Source organism: Corvus kubaryi, unplaced genomic scaffold, assembly GCF_017639235.1.
Source record: "Corvus kubaryi isolate FWS band 111438036 unplaced genomic scaffold, C.kubaryi_AGA036_p1.0 37322, whole genome shotgun sequence".
Lineage (NCBI taxonomy): Eukaryota > Metazoa > Chordata > Aves > Passeriformes > Corvidae > Corvus > Corvus kubaryi.
In genome coordinates, this window is record NW_024581101.1 from 3872350 (window position 1) to 3899745 (window position 27396).

At 40.6% G+C, this 27396-nt stretch overlaps 1 protein-coding gene across 3 annotated transcripts in view; it reads left to right on the top strand.

Annotated features, from left to right (window-relative positions):
* KLHL4 (kelch like family member 4) overlaps window positions 1-27396 on the top strand; it is a 76694-nt gene that overhangs the window by 17475 nt on the left and 31823 nt on the right. Inside the window, exons 1-2 of one of the 3 annotated variants that reach the window (XM_042029278.1) lie at window positions 21083-21218; window positions 21859-22273. The exons of 1 other annotated variant lie outside the window; for it this stretch is intronic. In XM_042029278.1, the coding sequence (XP_041885212.1) occupies window positions 21191-21218; window positions 21859-22273 (443 nt within the window). In that variant the 5' untranslated portion in view covers window positions 21083-21190. Of the gene's footprint in view, window positions 1-21082; window positions 21219-21858; window positions 22274-27396 lie in introns of those variants that run through there. One more of the 3 variants, XM_042029281.1, reaches the window with a different exon arrangement.

Genomic DNA, 27396 nt, shown 5'->3' on the forward strand with positions numbered 1-27396 from the left:
GCTAAATTTTAATTCTGCTCTGGAGAGACTTGAGAAGAAAAAAATCCCTACTGAGATAAACACAGGGCACTTTCTCTTCAGAGCAGTGATTCCATGACAGGTTACGTGGAAAATAGGGTGGAAGCATTTATTATACAAATTGTAAAGTGTACTGATAATTTGATTTTTGTCAAATATGACATGGCTAACATTTGATTTAGTACTGCTGACCAAAATTTAACAGGTGACAGAACACTGCAGCCAGGGGAAAAACAAACCTGGTTATTCAGCACTTACTACTTCACCATTAGGCACTCTTAGTTTATTCCTTTCTGAGCTTGTTAACTATTGCTCCTTTGGGAAAGAAAAACCCCACATATTTCAAACACAGAAACAGAATAAATTGCATAGCAAGTAATGGAAAATAAATAAATAAATAAAAATAATCTAAGATCTCTCAAAGGCACCACCAGTTTTCTTCTGGTGCAGAAAAACTTTCAACTTAATTTGCAGATTCATGGAGTTTGAGATGGTCAATCCTTTATAAGACCATGAGAGAGGGTTTTAGTTGCACTAATTAATTCAGGGCTTTTTATTAGCTGAATTTCCTGACTCAAATGTGTTTTGTGTCTATGAAAATATGGTATTTCTATCAGTGGGAATGAATATGGAGTATATAAAAGACTTATAAGACAGTCTCCTTTGTACTAAATCAATGATCTAAAAAAAGATAAGCCATTGTTGTCACCATCTGCCTTTCTTTCTTCTCCTACCTTTGTTTCCATTTATACCTCCTTGGGATTCCTTCCCTTACTCCCAGAGGAGCTCTTAACAATCAAACCTAAAATGAATTCAAACAGCGACTCTAAACATTAATTCCCCCAGGTTGAGAATGAAATACCAAGAGATGCCAAAAAATCTTACACGTTCAGAAAAACAGAGCTACAAACATATGCAGTAACATATGCCTTGAAATGAGCAGTACAGTTATTTTAAATATTGAAATGTTTTTAATTTTTGAAGACAGGAAAACAGCTGAACCAGGAGCAGCATCATTAAAAATCTGGCAGTCTAAGTTTTCAAACGTTAAAGATTAAAATGGCTTCCAAATGCATCAACTATAGACCTAACATAACCCAGCAGTAATTGACATTTACCCTGGATTACCTCCTGTCTTTAACAGGAACTTTTCTGATAAGTATTGAATAAATGTATGAATTGCCAAAATAATTGCAATATCCTTGGGCATTTGCTTTAAAACATTAATTTATTCAAATAATGGAATGCAAATGTTACACCAAGACACAATCCACCTGCCTCAGTGTGCAAGGGGAAAGTTTTCCTCAGACTCTCTCCTCTAAAAGCTGTTACTGCCCCTGAAAACCCTCCCTGTGTCAGACCCTCAGCAGGGAAACAGCAAAGCTCCATTTTGTTGCTCCAAAATGAGGAGCCAGGAGCTGCCTGGGTTTGACACAATGGGATGTGTCAAACTGTCCATGACCACAGGACTCAGCTCTGTGTTCCTGATCCCATGGAAAGGGGGGTGGCTTGTGGAGGACAGGATTTTGCTCACCCCCAAAGCAGAGGGAAAGCTCTTTCCTCGGCAATCACTGAGATGTCCTTTCCTTTCCATCTGTCCAGCTGTGACTCTCCCAGCCCAAACATCCCACGCTGTGCCCTGGGTATGGATCCAGAGCTACTGGAACTGCCGCAGGATCTGAAATGGTGAATTTGAAAGGATAAAGCAGCAGATGGGGTTTATACTGTTCTTTACCACACATGCATTAAACTTCCTGTGCATTTGGCAGGCTTGTAGTGGCTCCCATGGGACAGCATGGGACAGAGACAAAAGGCCTCTCTCCTAAGAGAGGCTAAAGGAAGACAAGCTTACCACCGATTGTCGCTCTCCCTTAGATCCCCAGCTGCCCGATGGAGCAGGGAGGCTCCATAAATCCAGTCTCCTAACAAGCACAAACAAAAAATTCCTGTGGAATGGCTTGTAGCTGGAGGGTGAGCTACCCCAGCTATGCAGCAAACAACCCATTGGAAAAATTGTGTTTAAAAAGGGAGGAAAAAATAACCAAGAAATGGCTGGTCTGAGCAGTGTGATTTATAACATGCCAGCCCTTGGCTTCTGTTTTGGCTGCTTTCTTTAGTGCAAGGAGCTTTCCTCGGTGAGCAGGAGGTGCTCTTGATGTTGGGAAGCAGCTCTGGCTGTGCTGCTGAGCCCCTCACTCCCGGGAATGCTGCAGGATGGAAGTGCTGTCCCTGGGAGCTCTGGCTCCCTGTGGTGGTGCCTGGCCAAATCCAGAGCACCTCGCAGGGGACTGGAGCTTTCAGCAGGCTCAAATCCTGCAGCTACAGAGGGGATTTGGCTCCTCTCCTCAGCTCTGAGCACAGCTGAGGTGTAGCTCTGTACCTTGGGGCTATATCAAGTTCTATTTTCATGGTATCTTCCAGAACACAACTGAAAAAAACAAAAACAACAAAACCTTTTCCCACCAGTTCCTTTTCCTGCAGAAGGATCTAAAACTAACTACATTAAACATATCTGCTCTTCAATAACTCAGAGGAAATATTGCAGTTTTTGAAAGTAGTGCTCATCACTAAGGTTTGTAGTCTCCGTGTAGTAGAAGTAAATTAAGAATGAACTTCAGCTGGAATTCACATTTCATTTGTTTAAAAGTGTTTAAAAATGTGAAATCCAATGAAATTTCCTCTCTCTTGCACTACTGTAATACCTTCACATCAAAAGTCAATGTTTTGTTAGAATTTCTGTTAAATAGCACCTGTAATCCAGCAGGAATTCTGCCAGTGATTCCTGTTTGGTGTCTCCTCTGCCCCAGTCTCAGCTACACAACACAACACTCCCTCAGCCTTAAGCTGTAAGCTCACAGTAGGCTTGAAAGATAAATTCCCAATACTACTCCTCCACCTACAGATAACCCACCAAGTTACTTTAAAATATGGAAATTTATATATATAAACACATACGAAACGATATATGTTATGTATAATGCATTAACACACACATTATATAATGTACATTATACATATTTCAGCTTGCTAGGAGTACAATAGAAAATTTTGTATCATGAGGGGTGTGGTATTTTGCTAAATAGCACCACTGTTAACTAGATTATGAGATAAATTACAAGAATTTGTGTAAATATGAAGCTAGCCTTGTTCATTTCATACTACCAAATGGAAAATAAATAATTCAACTAAAAGTAGGATTTTTTGCTTGTTGCCAGGAAGAAAATGTTATTGGAAGCTTCAGTGCTTGTGGCAAATGGTATCAGTCACCATTAATTTGACTAAAACTGTCAGTTTTGCATTATTTGACAGGCACTTCTAGTTGGGGCTTATTTTCTGAGAACATTTTGACAAGTGTATCACAGTACAAGTATTCCTAAACACAATGAAGGGGTTTAGGAGGCAGTCAGAGTGATGCAGAGCAGAGAGGTGTTTTCACTTCTAAGAAGTCTGAAGAGCAGAATGCCAAAGCTGAGGTAAATATTTCCCAGGCAATAACAAACATACAAAAAGCTCTCCTCGAGTTTTGCACTGTGAGGATATGAGCACAAGTAATGTAATTCATTCTATGTTTCTAGAGGTTTTGGTTTTTTTTTTTAGCAGCACTGTGCTTGTTTGTGAATAAAAAAGGAAGAATGAACAGATGATACTGAGGACTGTAGATATTAAAAATTGGCGGGACTGAGGATGCTTCACTGCAACCAGCTGGCAGATTTTACAAAGAGAACTCAGCAGAAGCAGTAAAGGGATGGCACATGTGACTCAGAACATCTTCCAGATTTTCTTGGCACCCCAAGAGATGCCCCTTGGTGCTCTTGCTTAAGAACAGCCCTTCCCAGCCCCACCCAGATCACTACTCCGTGCAGGAGAAAGGAAGATGACAGGATCCTAAACTCCAAGGCTATTGCACAACAAAATGCAATAACCATCCTTCAGACTGAAAACTCCTGTGAGCCACCTCGTCTCACCAGAAAACATCCAATGGTTTAACCAGGAGGATGGAAATTCACTATCAAGATTGAGTGTGTTCATTTACCTCTAAAAGGAAAACTTGTCCCCTCCCTCTTTTTCCCAGATAGCTGCTGGTGTCCTCAAGTCCCAGCTATTTTTGGCAGGGCCTGCTGAACTGTTCCAGGACAGAACATATAATAGCCTCTAAGGTTGCCTTCAGCATTCAACTGTGGATGCACTGGCAGGAGGTTCAGTAACACAGCCTTAGAGATAATGGGTTGCCGTGGCAACATTCCTGCCTGCTGCCAAATTCTGGAGCTCAAGTTTAAAAGCTGATCTCAAACCAAGGTCCTTTTCCAAAAAATCTCTAAGCTCTTATTAAAAGAAGCAAACACACCACCATATTCCTCTAAAAAAAAAAAAAAAAAAAAAAAAAAGTCCATCCCACATGAAAGGAGGCAGTCCTTGCTCTGGCATTTACTCCCAGAGCTGTTACCCCAGCTCTTCTGACCTTGATATTGGCTTCTCTTATACTAAAATGCTACATTTCCACTATGAATTTGCCTGGCTTAAAATCAAGCATGCAATATTTATATACTTCTACTCAAGCACGTGGAAGATAAGAATGCCATTTCTGAGGCAAGCAGCAGAGTTTAAAAGGGAGTTCTGTTGCTGTGGGTTTTCAAAAGCACCTTTGGGCACTGCCCTGTGCCCCTGTGAACCTCAGCAGAACTCAAAACAGAAGTTTCCCAATAACTAATTTTTTTCCCCTGGAAGTTCTGAAAAAGCAGGAGAAAATAGTTGCCCTAATTTTATGAAATTTAGGGCACACTGAAAAAGCTCTAGACTTATCAAACAGGTTTTATTAATACAGAAGGTAATGCAGAAAGGAGTTAAATTTATAATGGAGCTCAGATGCCATTCACAAACTGCAGTGATGGCACAATTTTATCATTATATTCCAATTCTTAGAGCTTTTGAATTTGGGTTTCCAATTCCCAGCTCTAAGTTCTCAATATATTTAAACTACATTACAGTGAAAAAAACCTCAACAATCTGCATCAACTCAAACATCCTATCACACAGGGAGAGAATGCCAGGAAATACAGTATATAAAGGGGTTTTTCCAAGGAATGTAGAACTCTTTCCACTCAGTCTTCAAAAAGCATCCACACTTAGAACCAGCTAAAAATGAGAGATGGAGCTTAACAATCACTGACACTTCAGATAAGAAATATCCTCAGCATCTTCAAAAGCCTCTCAGTGATGGACATTTCCATGGATCTTTCACAGTGTTCACTGTCAAGCAAATGCAATAATCCCTATGTCAGCTGGCAAGGCACCAGCAGACCAGAACTTCTCTGCACTGACTCTGCCTCGCACATCTCACTTTTCCACGCCTCAATGAAGTGCCCGTGTCTCACCTTTGCACTGCTCAGCACTCAGCAAATCCTCCAACCCAGGCCAGCACCATGCCCTTGTTGTTATAAATTCAATTTAGTCACTACATGGATGATGAAATCCAAAGGACTAGGAGGAGATTGCCTTTAGCAATTTCATGTTAGAGTATATAAAGCTTTCCCCAAAAGTTTTAGATCACTGAGGTCTGTCTGCTGCAAAAGCGAAGTAATGGGACAAAAACCCCATCAAGCACATCAGGTCTGGCTGATTCATGCATAAATTAGAATTCAGATTGCCTGACAAAGTATTTTAAACAAGTATCTTGGCAAAATACCGCATTCTAGGTGGTTCATTATATAAATAACATCAACTAAGGGCAGAATAATTGCTTTGTTTCATCTCTTTCTGCATTAAGTGCGTGCATTATTATTGTATGTACACTCCTAAAACAAACAACCTCCTTCACTGGCTATTAAAAAGTCTTTTAAACCACTTGAATCACAAACCTCCCCGGTTCTCAGTTGTGCTTGGCTTTACACAGGTGTCTTGTTTGTACTTCCTATAATTCTATGTCTGCACATCTGCAAATGTGCTTATTGTGAGCAGATTATAGCAGCACACTGGGATCCCTGGAGCAAAGTTCAAGGATAACGTTCCTCACGCACAAGCAACACAACAGAGGGCTTTTAAAGACACATTGTTTGCAGTGATTTGAAGAAATGAACCTGTCTTTAAAACCTCTGTCAAAGCTTTAGGCTCTCCTAACTCCCAGTGCTCGCAGGTTTCAATGGTTACTGGAAGACTTTGGGCGTGTAAGAACTTTGTGGATTTAGAGCAGGGAGGAAATTTGTCTTTGGGACATTTGGCTCTGCCACCCATGGCTTCCCTTCTCCATCCCTCCTCCTTCTCCCATCTGTGGTGGGTTTTCAGGACCTTGAGGGAAGAGTTTGTGTCTGGTTTTGTCCCGGGATGCTCAGAACCAGTGAAGTTTTAAGAGCAGATTAACAGAGCAAAGTAAAACATTCTGGCCTCTCCTTTCACAGCATCTCTTAACTCCTCTTGAGAAAGTTTTATATTGAAAAACACCACATTAAAACAAGAATCCCAAGTGCGAGTGGAGTCTGTCCTGGTTTAGCAGAATGGAAATATTCAGCAAAACTGGGGAAGTTATGCCAAATTTTCCAAAGATAGTGGGATTTAGGCTTGAGTGTTTTAGGAGATTGGGTAACTGGCTCTTTTTCTGGTCTCTGTGGAGGTTTAGGTTGGATATCAGGGAAAGGTTCTTTCCCCAGAGGGTGCCGGGGTACTGACCAGGCTCCCCAGTGAATGGGTGTGGCCCCAAACCGCCAGAGCTCCAGAAACATTTGGATAACAGGGGACAGGGGATAATTGTTGGGGTGTCTGTGCAGGGCCAGGAGTAGGACTGGATGATCCTTGTGGGTCCCTTCCAATTTAGGATATTCTGTGATTCTATGAAAAACTCCTAGAAAATAATCTAGAGTTCAAGAAAAAAGTGCCTGCAGTGAAATTTAAGAAACTAATTCCAGAAAAGAGATCAGTAGAAATTTTAGCAGTTTCATTCTCAGATTTAGGATCCAAAAACTCCCCATCCTATCCCATAACAGAACTAAAACTGTGGCAGTTTGGAGAATTCCCCCATGATTGATGCAATCAGCTGCCAAAGTCTCACTGATAAGGTATAGCAATCATATATATATATATATTTAAAATACACATAAATTCTACACAGTGCAAGTGCTGCAGAGTGGGATGTTTGCAAAAGGAAACGAGTATCTTCCAACTTTGGAGATTCTATGGTACAAGTTTAACAAGAAAGCAGATTTTGTAATTTTTTTAGTACGAACACAAAATAATGACTGCTTTATTTTCATGATCCTGAGCTTAAGACAATGAAAATGCACCACAGAACCACTTATCTATCCTTAATGTAGTTATTATCTACCTGAACCAGGTCAGCAGTTGATGGAAACACAGAAAATCTTTGAGTTTCTTCTGTCTCCCAGCTCAGACTGACTTTAAATCAGGGTGTTTACAGAGTTGTGTTTCCCTTTGGCATCAGGCATTTCTGAAAGCACCCCCACAGCCTGACAAGCTGCACAACATTCTGCCATCTCACTAAAAAAAATCTGAAAGTCTGTTTTTTATAAGGGGAGATATTTACCCAGATGAATTAATTGGCAACAAGATTTTCTGAAATACAGAAGTCCATTAGGCAAAGAAAAGTGATGCACAGTTCCTCGAGGACCTCATTTTAAAAATAAAATATAAGTTGCTGAACAGTTGCACTCAACTATTCTGGTCCATGGCATTATTTTCTGTTAAATCAAATATCCTGCCCTAAAACCCTCCCCATGAGCAGAGTGTCCTGATGAGACAGAAATATTGCAGTGCTTTCTTTTGAGGAATTATTCTGCCCAGGGGCATATCCTCACTGGGTATTGGTTACCCAGGGAATGGAGAACTGGCTTTGGCCTGTGATTCTGGGTTTGGGAGCATGGACACTTCTTGGAATAGTCAATATATTTTCTCTCCCAGTGTGTACTTCCTTCTGGGTGGCTTACAGAAGGACATGGACAATGTTCAGGACAAATTAATTATCGAGGTAATCAGCCCTCTGGTCTCTGCTTTAAAGAGAGAAGGGTCACAGAGAGCACAAAGTTAATTTATATATGGCAAAGCAAAGGCAGGGGAATATGGCTTTTCTACAAAATCATTTAAAGATTTGTGAAGAGGCTTTTAGAGCTTTGGATCAGAGATAATGGAAAAATACCCAGTACATATTCTCATTATAACTTCTAGACCAATACTGTGACATGTTCATCAGAAAAATCCCAATTTTTCAACAGATTGCTTTTGCTTACTAGGAATTGAACTATTTCTTATCTGTAGCCGCACACACTCACAGACCTGATTTGGTGCAAGGAGACAAGTGAGACATTGAAATCTATCCTGAGTATTTAAAAATATCAGGAAATAACCCATTACCTTGACTTTTATGGCTGATCAAACAGAGCACATTGTAGTCTGTAGCTGCTGAATACAAGCTTATTTCTCTCCACCCAAAATCATTTTTCCAACTGTAAGTAATGAAAGTTGTACCCAAAAGTAGCCAAGAAAGCCCTTGCAGTTCTGCAGCACAAATAATCACTTGAAACTGTGTCTTTGTGACAATCTAATTTACTATACAACATCTGCAAGCTGACAGCCTGTGCCATGTAATTAAGAAATAGATGCCTGGTAAGATTTATGTGCTGGGGGAACCCTCTGGAACCTAACAGGTTTTTGACAGGACTGAAGAATTGGACAAACTCAATAACTCTACTGGAAGATCATATAATTTCCTGACTAAGGTTTTGGTTTTTTAAAAGTTTTTAGATTACGTTTATTTGCTTTAAAAACAAGCAATTCAGGGAGTTCCAAATTCAAAATGGCATTGTTTATATTAGAAAGACTATTGATGGAACTTTATGGATTACATAATACAACACAGGAATTTCCACCTGGCTGTGTTCACATCCCACTGCTAAATTAAAGAGGTGGGAAAGGTGCCTTCAGCCTAGGGATAAATAGTAAAACTGGCTTTGAGGAAAATCAGGAAGAGAGAGAAAATAAAGAATAAAATATTAATCATAATATTAAAGCCTCAAGCTAAAACAAAATAAAGCAAGGAAAGGCTTTAGTCATGCTGTGGAATACAGCACTGAATTCTTTATAGGAATGACACCACAACCAAGCTCAGGGAAAAAAAAGGAAATTTTAGTTTGGAGTTAAAGAAAGTGGGTCTGCTCATACAAAAGCTGTCTCTTTTGCAGGGAAATGGATGATCTATTTCAAGTACTTTAAAGCTACTAAAGAGAACATCACATAAGGACAATTTTGCACTGACCTGGACTAGGTGCCCGAGATCTTCCCATTTCAGATTATCTCATTAAAAATTGAGATGGCAGCTCTGATCCATTTTATATCATTTTACACTGCTGGCAGTATTTTAAACGGGCTCCAACAACAACAAAAAAATCCCAACCTTCTTTTTCATTTCTCTTATTTCAAAGCGTGTTTCTTTAATCCTTGGGCTGAAAGGGTTCCAAACTTGTGCCTTGCAGCCCCCCTGGCAGGGCCCAGGCAGCATTTCAGGCATTTCATTCCCACCAGGCACAGCCTGTTTGCCTGGTGACAGTTTCAGGTGCCACACAAACCATGTTGTGGTTTGAAAAGTCTTTATTGTGTCTTTCAAACCCACACCCCCCCTCTGAGAAGCTCAGCACTGCAAAACTCTCTGTGGGTGTTATGGGCTAATTCGCAAAACCTGAGCTGGGCTGAGGACCAGCAGCAGTTGAGGAACACTAATTAAAATTTGTAAAGACTAGTGAAAACCTTTTACTTTGCTTTATTCCCCCTTTACTTTTCTATACTGCTGACATATGTCAGCATCACAGGTGAAAAATGTCTCCAAACAGCTTGAGGAAGGGGGACACAAAGCAAAGCCTCTCTTTAAATCCCAGCAGCACTGAGTAAAACTGTTAGTTCCTACATGCTGAGAATTCAAATACTGTATTTGTTCTAAATATGCACTTTGTCCTCCTCAAACACAGCCAGGCAAGGGCTGCTCTTTGGCTTTCAGGACAGCTCTGACATTAAACCCTCCTGGAGTCTCTGCTAACACGTGTAGCTAAAGATGCAGCTTTTTGTGGTTCAAGCCTCAGTCCTGCAAAGCTGATTTGTGCAGCCAGATTAATGAGTCATCTATGTGCTGGCAGTGCTACAGAAAGTTTTGTGCAGTGTTAATCAAAATATTGGCCAAAATAAGATATTTAAGTTAAAGAGGTCTCTGCTTTTGAACTAGGTGAAAAGGCAACTGGAATTTTGCAAGTGGTGTCAGAAAGAAAATAATTCCTGTACTGGTATTAAAAAAGCCAGACAGAATAATCTTCTCTTATTAAAGCTTCTTGGACTTTACCAAGTTGGTGAAAAGAAGGTTATTAAAGATCCTGATACATAAATGACGTGAATTCCACCACAGATTTTCAGTATTTCAGCGTTGTTTCCTTTTGAGAGTAAAATGTGTGTTGTTTCCCAGAGGACTGCATGTCCTGGTAACCCAGCAGTGCCTTTGCTGTGGCGTGTACTTGCTGTATGTAAGTGAGAGCTCTGAAAGGCAGAATGATTAGATTGTCAGCCAGAAGAACAATGAGCTGTGTTCCAGCCTACAGAAAGCAATTTCAGAGGGAAAACCCACCTCAATGGAGCAGCAAGAAGCAGTTATTAAGTAAGGAGAGGCAAATAGCTTTTCTTTCCCCACTGCTTTCTCCCGTAACATTTTCGTTAACATGACATATAAAATGATGAAGTAAAGCAGTAAAATAATCAACTGCTAGAAGTGATTAAAAAGCAATCACATGTCCAAGGCTTTTCTGCATGTTTCTGTGGTTAGCTGAATCCTGTATTTTAGAGCAGTGGAATTTGGGAGTTATATTTTCCCTGTAATCACTAATTCCACATTAGCACCACCACATTTAGAGACTTAGTTCTTTAAAGTCAATTGTATTTTACATGAAAATGGTGATAGCATCCAATATTCCTAAATGTTCAAGAAAGTGTAAAGCCACCAAGCACTCACTAACAAGAGTATTAGCAGTAACTTAATTTAGGAAATGAATGCCACACACTGTCACTCCAGCTGTGCCAAACACCTCAATATGTGCTCTAAAGTAAAGCTAAAGTTCTTTATAACCTCTGATGTGTAAATTGAGACCTCAAAATGATTTTATGCAAAAAGCCTTTCAAATTGGCACAATCAGCCAAGAGCATCTCTGTTGGAACCCTGGGTTCTGAGAATTTCAGCCTTTCAGTGCTGAGAGGCAGTGATCCTCAGAAATACACTGTATTTGACCTGAAACCTTGGGAAAAGCTTCCTAAATTGTGTGATAACACTGAGGTTATTGCTGTGTAATTAAAAGTTATATCACTGGGTGGAATTTGTAGAAATGTAGAAAATTAGGTTTAGGGGATATGGGTAATAATAGGTTACAATATGGAGGATTTGGGGTGTGGATTTTTTTTTTAATCTTTTCTCCTTCCTCTTCAAAAAACTGAGTGCTCTGTCATTGGGTCAAAAGTCCCACACTGCAGGATGTGAAAACTTAGTAATTGGGTTGTAAGTAAAAGCATTACTTGCTATTTCATAATTGGTTAATTTAGACTTTAAAAAGCCTTGAAAGTAAAAACTCATGGCCATTTTCCACCTTGTAACCTTGGAGGCACACTGTGCAGCTGTATTATAGATAAGATATAATAAACAACCAAGTCCAAACAAGAATTCTCAATCTCCTGCATCTGAATTCAAACTCTGAGTAAAAGAACTCGAAAACCAGAAACAGACAAAATTAATACATCTCTCTTTGTGACATATGCTGAACCATATTAGTTAGATATTACCAATTTATTTCAGCAGAAGCTTAATTTCAGGAGGCTTGCTAGCCTTAATTTCTCCTGAAACAGCTTCCTGTAGTGTATTTGCAACATGGTTTAATTTATTACAGCACAGTTGTCTTTGCTATAGAATTTCTATAGTTAATGTATGCAGCTGCAAGTATTTTCCTTAATCAAAGAGAAAAGGGCCACTTTCCATTGCCAAATCTCATCAGAGCACAGGCACCCAGCAGTGATGGGTATTTCAGTCCTGCTCCCCAGAGGACCCTTCAGGAAGTGGTGCTGCTTGCCATCACCACCCAAGCACCAGAAATTCCTGCTGACCAGCTCGGGGCTGGGGAGTTCCCACCTTCCAGCCGTGCAGGATCGGCCACCTGCACCTCAGTCAAACACCCCCAGCTGAGCTGGGAAACTGATAAGGAATTTAAAGTTTTTGTCTACAGCTTTTAACACAGAAACTCTGTCACACCTGCAGGAATTCCTCTCACATCATTAGTGTTGGGGTGGCACAAATCACAGCAAAACTCAGGTTCAAGATTAAGAGATAAGGAACTGTATCAAATAAGACTGCTGGTGAAGCTCTGAAAAACAACTAAAACAGCATAATCTACCCTAAAAACGAGGTGATCTTGTTGATCACACCCCTGTCCTAGGCCATAACTGGATTTTTCAGCCATTTTATGCTAAATAGTCAGAGTTAATGTGTTGGGTTCTGTTCTTCTGTTTCTCTTTAGCAGGCTCTGAGTCTCTGGTCCTTTGGGAATCTGTCATTAATAGGCTTTGCCTCAGAATATGTTATTTTCAGTAATCTGTATTTTCTGAAGGTTTCATGTCATCCCTCTCTGCCTGAAATTTGCCATCACTTGCAAATGTAATCACAATGTTGTTCAGTACCTTTTTTATTATTAGGAAATAGATATGAAGATAAAACATATTCTATTTTCCTATCAATCCCCAGTTTTCATCTTATGGTGCAGTACTTACATGTAAATCTATTTTTTTTCCCAGAAAATATGAAAACACTTACTAAAAATTCCTTACACACCAAAATAGAAATGCTGAGTCTCTTGACTCTAAAAATTGCAAACATGAAAGAATCAAAGTTTTTTTGCATGAGAAGGATGGGACTTGAGTGTTTTGAATGTGGTTTTGTGTTTTTATATTCTGGGCCAGTATCACAGAGTGAAAATGCAGCCTCAAGGTGTTTTGGCAGCTGACAGCAGCAAGAGCCAGGCTGAACAACAATAATATTGTGATGTGGGTCTGTATGGCTTTTTGTCAAAGTGAAAATTGAGTTATTGTGTGCTTTTGCAGGTGACATGAACAAAGGGATGGTGTTAGGGTGCTGGCAGACAGGTTGCTGACAAGGATATTGGTTCACAACACTTTTTCAGATGAGCTTTGACTATGATGCTTTTGAACATATGATTTTAAAAAGTATTCTGTCCTCTGCATTCTTAGGGAATCAAAAAGGAGAGAAAAACCTCTGGGGAAATTGGTAGGAATGGTGACAAGTGGGAGGGAAACTGAAGCCAAAGAAAAAGTTGATGGATTATTATGTTACCAAACCTCAACTGTGAAAGCCTCAACTTGTAAAAAATGGCTCTGTTCCCTTGTTGATGTCAAGGTAAAGCAGGTGCTGTTCCAGAATTGTTCTTTGCACCCTTGCAGGGACCACAGAGCAGCTTGTGGCAACTCAGATGTGTGCCTGTGTCCCCATCGATGTGTGCTGGGAGTCAGAGAAGTCATTAAGGAGAAAGACACGAAACAATTGTCTCAAACCTCTCCAACACCTGCTGCAGGCTGCTCATTTTCTCAGGAATAATCGAAGAGCTCTCCAGCCCCTGAAGTCAGGGATTCAGGGGAGATGCAGGACTACATATTTTAAGGGGCTATATTGACATACAGAGCCTTTCATGAGCTTCAGAACACATGTGGGATTAAAACATAAACACTTCTGAGAACTATTACATTCTACAGTGCACAGAAATCCAGCTGCCTCCAGGATTCCCATCTCCTACAATTAAAGGTGCCATTTATTACTTTTTAAGAGACAACAAACAAGAGTCATATTAAAAAAACTTCCCAGAGAAGGCTGACCTCGGGCATAAGTCCTTGTTCTGCCAAGGCTTTCAGATGGCAAATGATAAAGAGCTGTACTGACAAGTGTCAAATCTAAATACTGGGCTTTGTTGAGGGTATGCCAGATCCTTTCCATACTCTTTCATATCCAACAGGAATAACTGGGGGTTAAATAGGGGTTGTTTATATCACGTAGTGTGCAGAAAATCCAAGTACTTTCTGCAAGAACCTGACAGCCATGATCCTTTTACATTTGTGGAATATAAGCCATCAGATGCTCCTTTGATACAGCTGTTTCATGTAATAAATGCAAGCTGCAGCTACCCTTCTACTACTTGCTAGCAGTTACTAGTAATTTACTAGTAGTTATTAGGCCAGCAGCAGTCGCCTTTAACTCAACACACATAAATACTGCCAGGTTTGCACAGCCCTGCCACAACAGCACGAGACAGATGTTGATAAACTGAAGAGAGTTCACAGAGGGTCCCTGAGGCTGATAAGGGCTGAAATATTTGCCCAAAGAGTAAAGTCTGAGGGAACAGGGCTTGTTCAGCCTGGAGAAAGGAGAATTGCCAGTGCCCACAGGAAGGATATCAAGAAGATGGAGCTATGCTGTTCATGGAGCATGGGAGGAGGAGGAAAGATATCAGACTGTGGGCAGGAATCAAAACAAGCGAGGTCCAGATGACTTCTAAGGAAAATGATTTTACTATTGGGACAGTGGAGCATTGGATCAAGTTTCCCAGAGGTGTTCTGATGTCTCTGTCCTAAAGATTTACAAGAGAAAATGGAATAAAACCTTGAGTGGCCTGCTCTGCCCTCACACCTGCTATGAGGAAGGAGGATGGCAGCAAAATGAAACCATACAACACCTGGTATTTCACTGTATATAGCTCCATTTCTGACTGCTTGGTTGGCATATGTTGGGTTTTTTACTGAGAAATGGCATTTTACATGAGCAGTAATGAAGACAAACTCTATTTATATCACAGTGCCTACCTGGGGTTGGAGGCTATTACAGTGAGGGACTAACAAGTGCGTTCATGCCTGCTGCCCATCAATGACCTGCTCAGATGAGTTTTCTTTAAGTAGAAAGGCTTACTTTGCTTCAAACTCTATGGAAAATACTCTCCCAGAAGACAATAAAGGGCCAGAGAGAGAAGAATGAAAATAACTTGTTCTGGAGTACTTGAACTAGTAGAATACTCCAAGAATAAGCAAACAAAAAAGCCTCAAAACAATCTCAATGAACCAAAACCCAGCAGACCCTTTCTGACTCACCAATAGTTACATTAGGATTGAACTCTGCATGGGGGGGGGGACGACATTTTTGTGGTATTCAGAGTTAACAGGGGAAAAGGGATGTCATTTCATGCCTCAAAAGATAACCAATATTAAGTTTGAAATTTTTCATTGAAAAGTTTGTAAGAATTTTTTCTTACAGTTGAATATGTTTAAAGTTATTTTAAGTAACCCACTTGGAAAAATGCTTCCTTAGAAATGGGCTTTCAGAAAGTCAGGATGCACCTATTAGTTTTCTACTCTCCATATAATACCTGCAAAATTACAGATTGCCTTTTTCTAGCTCTGCTAATCCTTCTTGAGAGTTGGGAGTGTTACTACTCACAAGGGGCAGATTTTCTATAAGAACAGTAGTTCCCCATCACTTCCTGTGACAAAAATTCCATGCCTTCATCCATGTGATATACCAAGAAAACCTTCCTAAGTAGCCAGAGAAGGCTCTGAGGAAAAACACCCCAGCAGAGCTGGTTCCGTGCCCTCCTTCCAGCTGGCAGAGGTGGGGAGCATCCCTGCTGTAGCGCGAGGGCTGTCCCAGCTCTCCCTGGCCCTGCGGGTGGGAAGGGTGGAGGCTGCAGGATGCCAGCAGGGTCACCGCTCCTTTTCCGTGCTCCTGCTGGACAGGCCTGGAACCACAGGAGGGAGGAGGTTGGAAGGGTCCAGTAGGCAATGAAATAACTAATGTAACAGTTGGCTTTTCTTGAGCACAGCTGTTTGACAAGAACATCTCAAATTTTACTAAATATAGTAAAATCCAGTACAAATAATTTTTATGCATGGTTGCATCAATCCACATTTTTTCCATTTTTTTATATCTTGTTCTTGACTTGTGACAGGTGTTTCAAGTCATGAGTTTGAGCTTATTTTTGCTGCATTAGTGGCATCACATTCAAGCCCTTGTCCATGGGAGACCCTTCCCAGTGGATATTTGCTATTTCTAATTTCACTCCAGTATTCCGGTTCCATTTTGAGGGTGGCAACTTTGTCACTGTTTATCAAGATCTTAATCAGACTGACTTATGCCAGGCTCATGTCTCACATTCTTTTTCTTTGGATCTTGTGGGAATGCTGTGATTTTTTTCCAATTCTGGCACAGAGCTTTGTAGGTGGGTTGCAATCTGTAGGATAGTTCCCAGTTATTTGAGGAAGCAATTGCGTCTAAATGTGTCAACACCTTCCCTTAAGTGGATCATCTCTCCTGCCTCCTTTAGTGGGGAGTATGGGAAGTCACTGATTGTCTGAAACTGATTTGTGTCTGTGGCATTCAAAGTTTTCTTTGAAGAGAAAGTGGAGCTTTCCTGCAGATTTTAAATATAGCTGTTTGTTCTGGGTTTTGTCCTGTTCCTTTCCACTTAGCTCTGACTCCTGCAATGCTGCTGCTGAGCTATGCAGATGTTTCCTGGCCTATCTCTTTCCCAAAGGATGGACTAATGGGAGCTCTTTTTAGCGTTATTTTCAAAACAGGGTAATAAAAATATTCAACTTCTTGTTGTCTGTGTCTGGCCTGGCCTGCAGTGGAAGTGGCTGAGTACACAGAGTGTGCAGACCCTGTGGAACACGATGTGGGCAGAAAGGGAACAGTTTTTGACATAGGGCTGGTTTAGTTATCAACAGTCTGTGCACATGTAAATGTGATTGCGCTGTTTCCCCCCAGTGCAAACACTGTAAACAATACTGATACAAGTAATTAACTTGACTTTCTAAAAAATGTAGTATCATAACAGACACCAAATGTCTTCAAAAATATGAGAAAACATTCTTCACTTTCTGTACTTGTCTTGCCTATGGAGATCTTTCCTAGCTGAGTCAGTTACCTGGCATCGAAGGACTCTGGCCCAAAGCTATCCTTGACTTTAATAAAAAACTCACTTTTTTTTATGGCCTGCCTCATATCCAGTAAAGAACTGTTTTATCAGCTCTTTCTACTAACCCAGACCTTGCAATAGTCCTGGCTCTGGAATCCACAAGTGGTACCTTTCTGGACTTATTCTACAAGAAAGGTGGATGATTCCTTTATTATTCTTTGCTAGTCCTGTAGAAACAGATATTTTTCTAACAGGTTTTCTGTAGGTACACTGTACTACCAGGCTCAGGGCAAAGAGAAAAAGAATAATTTCCTGTAATGCTATTGAGAAGAGAATAAACATTACATAACTGCATAAATATATTCCACTCAGTTGAATTTTCAAAGAATGAAATTACTGAGTTATTAATTAGAAAATCCAGACATTTTGAAATGCATTACAAAACTCTTTTCTGTTAGGTGTTTTGGTGGCAGATGGACTTGGGAGGCAGCTGTCGCTAAAAGTCATTTTTGAAGCCTATTTAAAACATGATTTGTGGCAAAATTCTAAATTTCTTTTTCTAGGTAGTTCCAGATGAAAGTACTTTTATAATTTGCTAAATCAAATGGTGCATTAGGTATTCACATATGTAATCTTAACATTATTACAAAAACCTATTTAGACTCTTACTTTTAATACCTATCATTTAAATTATCTGCAAGCTCAACATGTTTATACGAAGCTTTTCAAATCATTCCCAGTTTCCTGCTGGGTGCCAGTCTACCTTCAAATTTAATGTGTTTTCCTAATGGGAGCAAAGACCTTTCCCAAAAGCTTGTATCCATTGAATGAATGGAGGGTTTCTTGTGGATAAAGACTTCTTTTTCCTCAAAGTCCTGGCAAGCCTGCTTGGGATGAGCAGCTGGCCACCCTCCGGCTTTGCTGCCGGACTGGAGGGGAGATTTCTGGAGATGGATTTGTTCTTTCCAGCTGACAACCACATGAATTTTACTTGGCTCTAGCATAGCCATGAGATAAAGATATTAGAGAGGCCCTGGCATGTCACACAGTCACAGAAGAACAGGTTGGGAGGGACCTCTGGAGCTCATCCGGTCTGAGCTCCTACTCGAAAGCAAGCCCAGTTAGAGCAGTGACACAGGACTGAGTCCACTTAGGATCACAGAATCCCAGACTGGTTCGGGTTGGAAGGGACCTTAAAGCCCATCCAATGCCACCCCTGCCATGGGCAGGGACACCTTCCACTATCCCAGGGTGCTCCAAGCCCTGTCCAACCTGGCCTTGGACACTGCCAGGGATCCAGGGGCAGCCACAGCTGCTCTGGGCACCCTGTGCCAGGGCCTCCCCACCCTCAGTGGATCTCACTTTCCCTGAGGAAGAAGATACCACAGCCTCTCTTGGCAGCCTCCTCTCACCTCCCTGATCACCCTCACAGGTAGAAAGTTTTTTGTACATCTACTCAGATTTTTCCCCTGGGCCAACATGTGCCTGCTTTCCCCAGTCCTGTCAGAGGTTCCTCTGGAGCAGCCTGATTCTGTCGCCTCTCTCCTCTCCCATCAGGCACCTGCAGGCAGCAAGAAAATGCCCCTGAGCCTTTTCTTCGTAAGGTTGAACAAATCCTGCTGTAGCTGCCTCCCCTCATCCATCATATGCTCCAGCTGCCTGACCCTCTTGGTGGCCCTGGCTGGACTTGCTGTAGTCCTAGAAAATCCCATTCTTAGGAGATTTCCAGCCAGGAGGGGAAAAGATAGTGCTGTTATGTGGTTATTCATCTAAATGAGACCAAAGGCCTTAAATTAGGGATAGTAATAGCAGAAAAATCTTATATCTTATCTATTTTCTCATTTAGAAGTTTGAGCCCAATCAGAGATACACCTAAAAATATATGAGAGATTCAGAAAGAAATTGCCAGGAAGCAAACACTCATTGCATTCAGGTTCAAGGGAACTAATTTTCTCACCAGAAGATAGATTTAAATGATGAAAAGCAGGTACATGGCATAAAGCTGCTCCTGGGTTGGAGCCACTTCCAACAATTTCAGGCCTGAAGTTTTGGGTTATCAAATCACTTATGGTGACATAGTACTACTCATTGAAATTTTAGCCAGAACACTAACAAGCTCTGTAAAAAAATAATCTCCTTATGCCCTACCTGAAACATATTCTGTGCTGACTCGAGCTGACTTTCTGAGCAAGATGGTCTCTTCAGCAAAAGTCCAGTTTGACTATTTTAATTTTAGTTAGATTCACTACATCTGCTGAAGCATGTACTGAGTTAGCAGGAACAGGAGTAATTCACGAGCAGAAATGCTGTTTGTACATTGCCCAGTACAATGCAAGGAATTTGCTCTTGATGATATCTCAGAGCAAAGGATGACTTCTGCAAAAGGGATTTAAGGGAAGAAAACCGACAGAAGCTTTGTGACATGATGAAAAAATATGGATTAAATGTATCAGAGCTGTTGCTAAGAGGAGCTGACAGAGCTGCTGAGATAGCTCAATGACCTGATTAAAGAGTAGTGAGAAACCGTGTTCTCTGTCCACCTCGACAAGATTTCATCATAAATTATTTCATTAGCTTGGTATATAGAGACTCCCTCCCTAAAATAGATGTCAGATTGCCATGTAGGCAATCCTGAGGAATATATAGAGATACCACTAGGTCTCATTTCTTGTGTGAAATTGAAAAGAAAAACATCCTTAGGTGTGCAGGCTGAAACTGAGAAGTCAAGAAATATTATATTGAATATTATATACTTGTAATGCAAGAAAAAAACCCTGAAGCACCAGATTGTTGTAAAAGATCATCATTAAAGTGTGAACATTTTTTACACTGACTTTTGGATATACAATAATCTCTCTTGCTCAATGCCCAGCCTTTTCACTGATCCACACACTCCTTATAAATCCTTGAATATTCCTGAAGTTTGGCAGCAGCTTCCTTATTAGCTCATATTCTCAACAAGCTTGAATTGAACCCCCCTTATTAAATGCACCAACAGGTCTTTATATACCTTCTTCATAATGTGACTTGTTAGAAGCTAAGTTTTCCAGCTTCTCTCTATTCCTAGAACGCCTAAAAGAAGTCTTGTTAAAGTACATTTGATTGCAACAGCTCAGCCTCAATGTTCTCTATAGCAACAAATATGCATTGGCTACGTCTGTTAAACCTTCCCTCAGCTTCTTCCTTTCTGCCTTTTATGGCCAAGCCTTTCACACAGGTTGTCTTTGGTACAAAGTCTTTCCCTCTACGTATCTAGATAGTAAAATATCTTTCAATTATTTTACGGTTCTTCACTCATCCTGTAATTTCTCTCCCTTGCATCCAGTCCATGATGCTGAATATCCTTTGCTCAAATACCATAAGTAGGACAGGAGCAGGGGAGCCCAGCAAAAACCTGATGATTTCTTAGTCCTATCCTCTCATTTTGCTGCTTCTTCTTCTTCTTCCTTTTTTTTTTTTAACTCTACTTCACATTTCCTTGCTTGTCTCAATATGCAGTCCTAAAAGAATAAAAAGCAGATTTTATTTGAAGGTTCAATGTCCCATCATAGAATTTAGGTAAAAAAAGAATTAAAATTCGCAACAAATACAGAGAAAAAGGAAATTAATATCAGAAGGTCTGAGAGGAGAGGTAAGAAGGTGTGTTGGAGAGGGGTAACCTCCTTTAGGTCTGAATCCTGTTCTACTAACTCTGTTACAGCTTCTTCTGCTTCTGCACAGTGCTTACAGCTGGATAGACCATCAATAGCCAACCTGGGAGAATAAAGCATAAAAAAAATCCAGTCCATTCATTTCTTTTCAATTTGCACTTGAAAACATTCTGTGTACATTATTTCAAACCACACAGGGAACAGTTCTCACAGCCCTGCCTGGTAACCAAGGGATGGGAATGAATACATCTCTATTAAATTTGCTGAAAACACATTACAGTGCACGCTATCAAAAGAAAGAAAAGAAAGGTGTTTTCAAAAAACCCCAAGAGCGTTTCACTGTCCGTGAGAAATTAAGAGCAGGATGGGAAGGGGTGTTTACTCAGGCACTTAGCCAGGAAACTGTGTTTTCCACGGATCCAGTCATTCAGGGAGCCCATCTCCGATTTTCCTGAGCTCCCTCCCTCTCTTCTCCCAGCCCTGCAATTATATTGAGAAATCTATCTGTAGGTGAGAAAAGACAGCCAGTCCTGCACCATGCATTCAAACGCTTCCTCTCCTTTAGGTAAGTGCTACCACACCGAGACCATTTGTAGGAATTTTACACAGCAAGATAAACAAATGCAGACCCTTAAGGAAACACGTGAGCTGCAGGAGAGTTTTGCAGAGAATCGCTACCAAAAATCCTCCTGAAAGAATCCTCTCTAAATCTCCTGGGAAATGCAGCATTGCTAATTAGCAGGCTTGATGGAAATCGCTGTGAGATAGATAGAAAGTCTTGTCACTTTATTTGTGCGTGCTTCCCTGCATCTTAAGTTGCAGCTCCGGCTCCCTGAGGATCATGTGAGGCTGGGTTATATATTGGGAGCCGCGCTATGGTGCTGGGAGTGTGTAAGCCTGGCAGCTGGGGAGTGTTATGGTTGCTGCTTTCCTGTGCTAAGCTGATTTACTTGTTTAAGGTCTGACCTCATCATCCTGTCAGTATGGATTCCCACCTATACAGTTAACAGCAGCTTAGCATCGGCTGCGAGAGCTCGCGGTGTATTAATCAGAAGAGAGAGGGAGAGAGCTACTGCTATTGGTTCTTTTGTTGGCTTTTCTTAAGAAGAGGAGTTGAAACAGAAGAGATAACAAAGAATCCATTTCCTTCCTAAAAGAATAGGCTTTTGTATTTTTTTTTTTTTTCCCTCTATAAAAAATGTCAGTATCTGGAAAGAAAGAGTTTGATGTGAAGCAGATCCTGAGGCTCCGCTGGAGGTGGTTCAGTCACCCCTCGCAGGGCTCCGCCGGCTCCGGGGGCTGCCATCAGCAGGAAGGATATGAGCACAGAGGGACTCCGGTGCAGAACAGGTTAAAGAGCCACTCTCGGGACAGAAATGGGCTGAAGAAAAACAGCAGTCCTGTCCACCACAACATCCTGGCCCCTGTGCCAGGGCCAACGCCGGTGCACCACCGATCCATCCAAACCTGGCAGCAGCAGAACCTCATAGAGCAGCTGCGATCAAATGAGGATATTCCCAAAACGAGCACTGAGGAAAACTCTGTCAAAGAAGATTCAAGTAAAACCACACAGGAGCTGCAGATGATCACGGAAGAAAATGCAGATGAATCTGCAGAGAGGTAGGAGTTTTAAAGTCTGCACTTGGAAAGCCAGACTTGTTTCCAAGTTATTCCCTAAATCTGCCTTTGTTTTTAGCCAGAGTTCCTCACTGCATTAATCTCACTTTATGTATGTGCACACCCACACTCAAATGAGAAGGAGCACTCTCACATCAGAAAAATGAACAGAAACATTGTCATGAAATTTTGATCTTTGCTCAAGGTACATAATTCCATAACTCTTCCATATGCATACAATCTGCCAGTTTGTCAAATTTTCTCTATCAACATTCACAGCATATCTATTTTTTCTCTTGATTTATTATGTGTGAGTGCAATGAAAAAAGGAGCCTCCTGAAATCCTGTCCTCATTCTGACTTTATCAATGGGTGCAACTTTGACAAATGGGAGCTGCTGGAGGTGCATGGGCTCTGTGGTTGCCATTGATCTCTCAAATTTCTCACTGATTTTCTTTTATTGTCTTCCTGGCAAGTAAAATTAACCTTGAACTAAGTGGAAAGGAAGCATCATTCTTTGCTTTTTCAAAGGTTTCTTTGAAATCCCAATACTTTCACAGCTTATTTATTATGCTAAGACAAATATTTTCTGCAAGGTCAGGTGAAAAAACATTATAGCTATGAGCTCTTAAAGGTATAAGCACAAAGGAAGAGCTGTTTTTAAGTTGGGAATAACAGAGAATACAACATTAATACCCCTTATTTGATAAAGCCTTTTTATGTTTTCTTTTTCAAAACTCATGTCAGTATTTTTAGCTCATACAGCAACAGCTTATACAGCATTTTCACCCCACCTTTACCCCACCCTGGACTCAAATCAAACATTTATAATATGATTATTTGCACTATTTGATGAGATTGCCATCAGTCTTTGGGAATAATTTAAATGTATTACATTGCATTTAAATACAAATTTATCTTACTAGAAGTTATAATTCTCTCAGTAAAAATCAAGCTGACAGCTTGCATATTTTTAGCAGTTATTATTTTTCAAGTTGTGCATCTGCTGTGGGGAACATCTGCAGACTGAACAGCAAAAACTGCATCCCAAAATGTCACTTGGAAAACAGTCCCAGTAGTCAGCAGGTACCAGATAAAATCATTACAGAATAAAAGCACTGAGGAAGGACTGTGGGAGTTCTGTGTGTTTCCAAGGGCACTGCTTTGGAATGGGGAAGCAGCATACTCTTAGTACAACATTTCAAATGGTAGTACAAATTTCCTGTAAAAAAAGTGATTTTAGACACACCTGAGAAGGAAAATCAATTTAATTTGAAGGGAAATAAGAACAGCTATTCAACAAAATAAGATTCTACACCACTGGAAGAAGGAGGTAAAAAAAAAGCCTAATCAGTTCAGTTTGGGAGGTAATAAACCACTGCCTTCTAAAATAAGATGTGACATTTTCTCCAGCTATATATAAAGTTTCTGCTAAGACCTCCTGAAGTTTTGTACCCCCATATCTGTTCAAATTTAAGTTCTGCTCTTGAGCTGTTTAAAGTTGCAGCTTTCAGGATAGTTTTGGGAATGTGTATATCATGGGTTGTTATATAAATAAGTGGGGTTTTTAGGATTTCAGTAAAAGCCTTTGTTGCATGTTGTAGGTTAAAATCTATCTTAACATTCATCTTAAAAAGCTGAACTGGTAAGAAATTGTTTAGAAAGTGATTAATGACTATGAGTTTCTCTATAATTAAAATTTATTTCAAGAAAATAAAACTGACCACAAAAGACAACGTAGCTCCAATTTCTTAAACATGTACCAACAGAAATCATTAAGTAAAACACTGTTCCCTTCCCCCACAGCATCCAGCACAGGCCACAGATGAATTAATACATTAATTGGCTGGGTAGAAATAAGATAGTGAGAAGAAATAAGGAGAAGCAGCCCTATATCTACATCTACCTATATCTAGGATGTAGATATCTGTATCTGGATATATTTTCATTTCTTCAAAACAATGTCTCATCTTATACCATTGAAATCATCTGATTAAATCCTTCCAGATCTCCTTTTCCTTTAGAAGTTCCAGATAGTCCCAATCAATTGCAATCTGTGGGTAATTAACACATAAAAATCAGGTGTTTCCAGGATCCCCTGAGCCCATGTCCTCACTCTGCTAAAGTCACCACAGAAGGAGCTGTACAGCTACTGCAGCCACATTTCACATCCACACCTGAGGACACCAAAGACAAGTTTGCTTTTTATACCATAAAAGCTCCGTACGTTCAAAGCAGCTGTCTCTAAACCAGTGGATTTATCTCTACCTGGAGCAGTCCCATTTTTGGGTGGATCTAAAGCAGTACTCTGCTGACTGTCACGTGGACATCCGAAATAGTAGAAAAGGAGAGAGATTCTGGCCAATACCTCAACCCTGAGCAGAATGTGAGAGCAGTTTCTACTTAGAGTTTAATGCTTCCCATGATAAACTTCAGAAACAAAACCAATACTCTGAATTTCTTCAGAAAAACTTGAGCTGTCTTTCTCTAGAAACCTCAGGAGCCAATGCTGTCAGTGATGGACAGAGAAAACCCTGGGGTTTGATGAAATAAGGGCTGGTTATTGAGGAGGAAATGTAAGCAATAAAGTTCCAAACAACAGTTCTATTTGGAATACATGATCATCAATATGCTTATTTCTGCTTTCTTCTATCCATTTTGGTATTCCTGTCCCCAAATTAAATACTGCAAGATTTAAAGAAACCTTTCTGGTCCATGGTCTTGCTCCTGAATTATATCCCATGACAAGTGACAAAGTAAATGAGGCTCAAGGGACTAGAACTCATTAGTTTTGTCCTAATCATTACCACTTAATGTGTGGTCAACAAATACATTCTGGGCCATAAATAAGTGGTTTATTGGCACAAGGGTAAGGAAAGTTTCTCAGCAAGCTGGGGACTGTCTGGTCCAGAGTTGCTCAGGAAAACTGCTCAGCTGTCAAACAGCCTTCTAGAAGTACCTAAAATGATGGATGCTTGACCTGCTGCTATGAGATCCTTATGGAAGTTACATCTATAGTTTGGAAAAAATATGAACAGTGGACAATATATATTTAGTGACCTCATCTGGCTCTCACCAATCTGCTCCTTGAATGAGGGTTGGGACCTCCTCACAGGTGAAAAACAGAGAAATCAGATAAAGTCTGAATAGCCACCAAGTTCTTTTGTTTGTAGAGTGTATTTCCCAATATCACATTTTTTGGTATTACTGGAGTCATCAGGGAGCTAAACTTTTGGAATTTGGCCATGCCAAGGCAGAGCAAACACCTCCAGAGATTTCAGGTTTGGCTTAGAGAGGGAGCTGAAGTGAGCTCTGCAAGAACCCATGGGAAATGACCTGTGGATTGCTGCTGGTGCAGCAGGCAGGGCTGGGGCAGCTGAGCACTTGAGCTGTTCAGGACATCTCTGATCTACCCTGTCTGGAATCTTGTGAGGTTCTGGCTCCTCTGCCAGGGGGACCAGGAAGCATTTCCTTTTCTTTCAAAGAAAGTGATCTGGCAGTGGTGCAGAGACACCAGCACCAGCACTGGCAGGATTTGATTGCTAGGTTTTAACAGAAACTTTGCTCTTGTGTGCATCAACACAGGTGTGCACACAGACTGACAAAGCACTGAAGACTCCTAAAAAGAAGGATTGTGATATTAAATTACTTCAATTACTTCCCTTAATAAGTTCTGGACTCACAGACATTGACTTCTCCACGAGAGCACCATGCCCAGCGTTTATTAACATTATGCCACGTTACCACATCCATCCCTGCATGCCTGCCAGGTTTCTGATTCCACAAGTGTGCTATTGCAGACCACGAGTGCTGCTGAAGTGTTTCCTAGTTGCCCAAAGGCAGTTAGTTTTCAATAGTAAATGTAGCATCCATTCATCACTTTTCCCTTATGCATTTTTTTTTCTAATTATGTGGCTGCAAAAAATTGCTGACAAACTCCAGTTTGGGACAAATTCTAGACTTACTAATGACAAATGTTTTCTAATTTCCCACATGAGACAAAATATATTTCTAATTAATTTTAATAGAACCTTTTGATGTCGTAATCCAAGCAGTCAGTACTGATGCACATGGAAAGAGATACTTGGGAGGAGTATCCTCCCAAAGGCAGTCCTTTTCTGGGGTGGCTATTTTTGATGTACAGCTATTTTGATAGTTCATCTTAAGACTTGAGAACTCGCATTTTTTTGGTTTTGTCAGACATATGGAAATAACTATCAGACTATTTTCTTCACTGTCTCTGACATACATACAAACACACGCACGTGTACATGACTATTTCAGATGTTGTCTCCTATGTGAGGGTTTTCCCTCGAGTTCTGCTTGTAACTCCAGTAGCAGATGACAGTCTTGGCTCACATTCCAGTGTGAAATAAAGAAGAAGAAAATATCTGATAATTTTCCTGGTGAAAATGGAACATAAGACTTATTCCGTGAAACCACTGGTCAAACCAGACTGAGAGGGCTTTTGGCACGGAGAGTGAAGTTCTGGGTATCCAGATAAACAGTGAATCACAGGAATGACTGATAATGGACCCCAAGCAGCAGTAAATGGGAGGTCTGTGATGTGCCCTGTGCAGAGAAGGTGATAAAGGGCTGCATTCACGGGGTACATCACTACACTCTTTCCCTGTTGTGGGTAAGAATTCAGTTCCATGAACCATCTCTGATGCCCAAGGTAAAAGTTTAGAAATGATGATTCCTAATCTCACATCACAGCAACCTGTATTTTTAAAACAGAACTACTCCAATTTTATTTTCACTGAACCTCCAGCATTTTGAAAAAAGTTTTAAAAAAACTTTAGAAAATAAGTATTTTAGAAGCATGTAGCCAGGCAGAATTTCAATCCTTCTGTGACAAAGTTGGACCAGCTACATTTTGGTGCTTCCTTGCTTGTCTACAGTACAATTTAGGCTCATTAATGCCTTGGTCTTTCCCCCTTGGGTATAGGTAGGATATTGTTCCCCTTATTCTTCTTATTGCCCCACTTTTCTTCTTTACACCCTTTGTTTATGTTAGAAAATTGCTGTAAGTCTAAAGAGCTGCAATTCTTGAAGTCTTGTCTCAGAATTCCCATTTCTGACAGCTTTGATATTTCATTGCTCTCCTGCCTGTCTGCAGCAGGT